The following is a 5849-nucleotide window of genomic DNA, read 5'->3' as shown; positions in this document are numbered from 1 at the left end:
ATCCAAAGCTCTTTGTTACTCACCTTTCTTTCTCCCAGCAAAGTTGTGTTGGGTGATCCTGTCCATGGCCCTGTGGATTTTCCCAGTAATTAAGTGTTAGCTGTTGTCTTCTGCTTCCAAGTGGCATCTCACCCATCTCTACCTGTAACTCTGCTGTTGGGGTTGTTTTAACCCTGATGCTCCCGCCAGGGGGAGCGGCGGGGTCGGGGGATGCAGATCCCCCCGCGGAGGGAGGAAGGCGGTTGGGGCCGCGATATCCCCCCCGAGGGGATGGGAGAGAGACAGAGGGAGGAGGGAAGAGGCGGGGGTCGCGAAATCCCCCCCTCGGGGAGGGGATGGGAGGAGGGAATATGCGGGGGTCGCAAGATCCCCCCGAGGGGATGGGAGACAAAGGAGAGAGAGAGAGAGTGGGGGGGTGGGGGGTCGAGAAACACAAAGAGCACTAAGGTCGACACAGGTGGATCGCTTTCCCCGGCGGTGTCATCGTCGTCGTCCTCTTCCTCCTGATCGCCATCGCCGTCACCATCGCGGTTGGCATATGCGGGGTCGGCTCTGGTCGCTCCGTTGTTGCAACCGGCCACGTTTCGCTATCAAGGGCTAGGGGTGGAGGAAGACCAAGAGCAGCAGCAGCAGCAGCACGAGAACTCTGAGGAGGAGGAAGAGGAAGAGGCCGAGGAGGATAACGACTCGACAGCCCGAACGCTCGCAGAGGAGGATCGCTGCTCGGAGGAGCAGGAGGGCGAAAACGACGTGGACCATGTGTTCCCGGGCCATGTGCGTGGCCTACGCGAGCAGGCTCAAGAGATTTGGTTGCAACTACGCCAGGCTGATGGCTCACAAGGAGAGCCGAAAGGCAAAGAAGAAGAGGACGAAGACACAGAAGAAGAAGCAGACAAAGAAGACGAAGAAGACGTCAACCGCGGGCGGGTGGCTTCGGAGCTTTGGCAAGAGGAGGCCGGCCGTGCTGCAGGTGGCGTTGATGATCTTGGGCGCGATCGCAGGCACGGCGCTGTCGGTGAAACTCGCAGCGCAGATGTAGCTGATGATTACGACAATGACGATGAAGAAGAAGACGAAGACTATGAAGACAAAGACTATGAAGAACAAGAAGAAGAAGAAGACAACGACCTCGACCCGCAAGGACGAGGCCCCACCGAAGAGGCCGTGGCGGCGAGTCGAGGCCTCCTCGTTCATGGCCTACTTTCTGCCAGAGATAGAGGACTCGGTGATCGCCATGACCAACCTGGAAGCGGACAGGCACAGGCCCGCCATCGACGGATGGAAGCCCATGGGCCGCGTCGAGTTCCGGGCCTATGTGGGGCTGCTCGTGCTCGCTGGCGTGTACAGGTCCCGGGGAGAGGCCTGCGAGAGGCTGTGGGACGCCGAGAGCGGCAGGTCCGTGTTCAGAGCCGCGATGCCGCTCAAGACCTTTGGAGCCTACTCGAGCGCGCTGCGCTTCGACGACAGAGAGACCAGACAAGCCAGGCAAGGCGAGGGCGGCGAGGGCGGCGGCGGCTACGACAAACTGGCCCCCATCAGAGCCGTGTGGGATGAGTGGTGCACGAGGTTGCCCGCCATGTACCGACCGGGACCGGAGGTCACCGTCGACGAGAGACTGGTGCCGTTCAGAGGTACGTACGTGGTGTGTGTTGTGTGTGTTGTGTGCGTGACTGGGGGATGAGAGGAGGAAGAGGAGCGGGAACGACGACAACGCTAGCTTTCTGGTATTGTTGTTGGGTTCTGCGTTTGTGCTTTTACATGACTTTATCTTCCACGCTTGCACGTGTGTTCTCTGTCAAACTCACATCTCTTCGTCCGTTTCTACCCCAATCTCTCCCACTTTCCTACACCTCTCTATCTCCCTCTCTCTCTATCTATCTCCCTCTCTCTCTCTCTCTCTCACCATCTCTCGCCATCAGGAAGGTGTCCGTTCAGACAGTACATGCCCAGCAAACCGGCCAGGTACGGGATCAAGATATGGGTGGCTTGCGACGCGCGTTCCAGCTACGCGTGGAAGATGCAAGTCTACACTGGCAAGCCCGACAAGCGCGGCCCTCCCGAAAAGCACCTGGCCACTCGAGTGGTCGTGGACCTCACCGAGGGATTGGAGCTGGGACGCAACGTCACCTGCGACAACTTTCTCACCTCGTGCGACCTCACGGACAGACTCTTTCACCAAAGAGGCCACACCGTGCTAGGCACTCTGCGATCGAACAGACCCGAGATCCCCAGACAGCTGCGCTGCATCACGGGCAGGGCCGTGGGCTCCGTCGAATCCGTAGTACTCAGCGGCTCCGCGGGACGAGGATGAGGACGAGGAGGAGGAGGAGGAAGAGGGCCCGACACGATCATCCTCTCCTACGTGGCCAAGAAGAACAAGAATGTGCTGCTCCTCACCACCGCTCCTCGCTACCACCACCACCACCACCGCTCCAGCCCCGAGCCCCGGCCTAGCCGCCGCATCAGCAACAGCAGCAGCGGCAGCAACGGCAGCGGTGGCAACCAAGGGAGGCGTCGACAACCTGGACAAGGTCGTGAGCACGTACAGCTGCAGGAGAAAGACCTGCAGGTGGCCCGTGGCCCTTTTCCACAACATGGTCGACGTGGCGGCCTACAACGCGTTCGTGCTCTGGAGGGAAATTCACTCCGACTGGATGGCGGGCAAGTTCAACAAACGAAGGCTCTTCCTCGAGCGACTGGGCAAAGCGCTCGCGCGCCCCATGATCGAAGCGAGGGCGTTAGCGCAAGGAGGAGGAGGCCTCCGAGTCGCGGCCTGAGGTATTACTACTACCACTGAGGCCGATGATGCCGATGCTCGTACTACTCGCACCGCCACCGCTACGCCACGCGACTCCTCTCCGGTCAAGAGGCGAAGGTGCCGCGTGTGTCCCAGGAGCAAAGACGTCAAGACCAAGATCCTGTGCCACGAGTGCCGAGTGTACGTGTGCACCAACTGCGCCGTCACGTACTGTCCCAACTGCGCCGCTTCCCGCACCGCTGCTTCTCAGACGCCACCGACATCGTAGTAACACAAGCTCCCCTCAGGGGTCACTACGACCCCCACCCTATCATCATCATCATCATCATAATAACACACACACACGCCCCTCGGGGGGTCACCACGACTAACGCCCCGAGAACAGGCGGGCGCACAAGGGTTAAATGCACCTGTGCAGAGTCTTAGTGCCTGATACTGAATAAAGTCTAACTTCAAAAAAGTTGTGTCTGCTGCTGAATTATATGCTGCAAATCCACTGCTCATCCATCGCCCCCCCCCCCCTCTCTCTATACATATATATATATATACATATATTTTTTTTCACTGCCTTTCATTCTCTGTGAAAGGCAGAGAAAATAGGGTGAGTTTTTAAATAACCACGTTTGTGTGTATATACATATATATATATATATATATATCCATAGGTCCCTCATCCTATTCCTATTCCTCCCAAGGTCAAAATGGGAGATGCCCCCAAGGGTGATGGAGAATGACCGAGTTAAGATCCTGTGGGACTTCCAGATGCAGACGGACAAAATGGTAGTGGCTAACCAACCGGACATAGTGGTGGTAGACAAAAGAAGACGGCTGTAGTGATCGATGTAGCGGTTCCGAATGACAGCAATATCAGGAAGAAGGAACACGAGAAGCTGGATAGAAATACCAAGGGGTCAGAGAAGAGCTCGAGAGGATGTGGAGGGTGAAGGTAACGGTGGTCCCCGTGGTAATCGGAGCACTAGGTGCGGTGACTCCCAAGCTAGGCGAGTGGCTCCAGCAGATCCCGGGAACAACATCGGAGATCTCTGTCCAGAAGAGCGCAGTCCTGGGAACAGCTAAGATACTGCGCAGGACCCTCAAGCTCCCAGGCCTCTGGTAGAGGACCCGAGCTTGAAGGATAAACCGCCCGCAGGGGCGTGCTGGGTGTTTTTTTAGACTAGGCAGGAGCTCACCGGCAGATGGTGCGCTAATAATAGTGAACATATGCGTCTTGAGACGTCGCTGTCGCTTTCTCGTTTCCATGGTATCCAGATGCGTGACTTGTGTAAAATAAAGAAAAAGTATATTATTAGTTTTCGTTCTTCTGCTTTATTTTTTGCTATAAATATAAATAAATATATAAAGACAAGGTATAATATATTTAATGAGTTGTTCTTGTTCACCTCAGATTGTGTTTACGGACTTTTATGACCTGGTACAGACTAGATCAATTTTATTATGTCCTGATGATAAGCAAAACCTTTTAAGTGGTACAGAGTGTACGCTCTTTTTACCCTGACTGTATTTGAATGACAAAACTTGTGAACCTACTGTTGTTATGCAAGACTATCAACAACTACAGTTGTTATGGAAGAGATCAAAAACTGTATGCATTCGACTCATTAATATCACGTGGTAGGGGATCAAAGGGTTTCGGCAACTGTGACGTCATCGAAAAAAACCCCATATATAGGACCCGCGTTCAGTCTGCACCACAGTGTATTTGCTTTTCTCAAATTTTCACTACAGTTAGTCTGCGATTTAGAGAAAACATTTTCACACGTTTTCAACTCTTGTATCCAAGAAGGATCTCCACTCGTCTTTTTATTAAGATAGAAGACACGTGGTTAGTTTGCTGCCATGTCCCAAGGAAACTACAACCTCAGACCCTGCAAAAATAATTGTGGTCCTCCTCCTCCTCACTGGAATACACAGGATAAAAATGCCAATCCCAATGAGATTTATTCTCTCCGAAAGGAAAACCGGGAGCTGAAAGAGAGGACTTACATGCTGAGGAGTCGGCTCAATGGCATACTGAATGAACGAAGAAATTTCATTCACATGGATAACTTTGCCGATTTTCGAAAAGAAATGGAGGCCAAATGCAAGGCACTTGAAGACAACAACAACCAGCTGGTGGATGAAAACCAAAGATTGAAACGACAGAAGATGGATGTGGGAAAAGATAAAGATGCAGACATCCAAGCTGCATTTCTCAAGGAGCAGGTGGAGTCTCAGAGCAAGAAACATCTGAAAGAGATACAAAAGCTGGAGCAGAAGTACAATGATCTGGAGGAAAAACATCAACTCCAGGGAGAGAAATTAATGCAGCTTCAGCGAAAGTATCAAGAACCGGAGAACATCCAGTATGCACAGCTGGTGGAAAAATATAAACAGCTGGAGCACAAACATCAAAAAATGGAGAAAAAGATGCATTCAGTAGTGGCAGAAATGGAAGAAAAGTTGAAAAATGCACACGACACTTGAAATTGAAAATGAATACAAGCAATTTGCGAAAAACAAACATCTAGAACAGAAAGAAGAACTGGAGCAGAAATGCAAAGAGTTGGAGCTAAAGCACCAACAGTTGGAGAACACAAATGCAGAAATGCAGCAGGACAGGATCAAAAAAGTGCAAGAGTATGAAGAACTGGCAAGAAAGTACAAAAGCCTGGAGGCCAGAAACACTGAGAAAATGAAAAGATACAACAGGAGGAAAGATATGTGCAACTTGAAAAGGAGCATAAAGAAGTGAAGTGCAGAAATGTGGAACTGCTGGAGGAAAACCATCAGCTCCAGAAGGAGAAATTAATGCAGCTTCAGCAAATGCGTCAAGAGGTGGAGATCATAGAGAGTCAGTATGCACAGGCACTGCTTCGGCTGGAAGTGGCAGAAATGTAGGCAAAGTTGAAAGATGCACAGATGCAGATGAAAACGGAAATAGAAAATGAAAAGAAAGACGTGGAGGCCACAAATACTGAAATGCACAAAGAAATGATGGAACAGCAGGAAAAATACGTGCATCTTGAAAAGGAGCACCAACAACCTGAAGAAAAGCTCCAAGCATCGGGCGAAGAGTTCAACCAACTCCAGG

The 5849-nt window shown here is 52.0% G+C and overlaps 1 protein-coding gene across 1 annotated transcript; it reads left to right on the top strand.

The window, feature by feature from the left end:
• Positions 1-1082: 1082 nt before the first annotated feature.
• Positions 1083-2522, top strand: LOC120443430 (piggyBac transposable element-derived protein 4-like). Its single transcript, XM_039622112.1, has 2 exons — positions 1083-1631; positions 1920-2522. Exons 1-2 carry the CDS (start codon positions 1097-1099, stop codon positions 2309-2311), a joined length of 927 nt encoding a protein of 308 aa, XP_039478046.1. The 5' UTR covers positions 1083-1096; the 3' UTR covers positions 2312-2522.
• The last annotated feature ends 3327 nt before the right edge of the window (positions 2523-5849 follow it).

Source organism: Oreochromis aureus, linkage group 13, assembly GCF_013358895.1.
Source record: "Oreochromis aureus strain Israel breed Guangdong linkage group 13, ZZ_aureus, whole genome shotgun sequence".
NCBI classification, from domain to species: domain Eukaryota; kingdom Metazoa; phylum Chordata; class Actinopteri; order Cichliformes; family Cichlidae; genus Oreochromis; species Oreochromis aureus.
The sequence above is the reverse complement of the archived record's forward strand: the minus strand, read 5'-3'. Positions and strand labels throughout refer to the sequence as shown.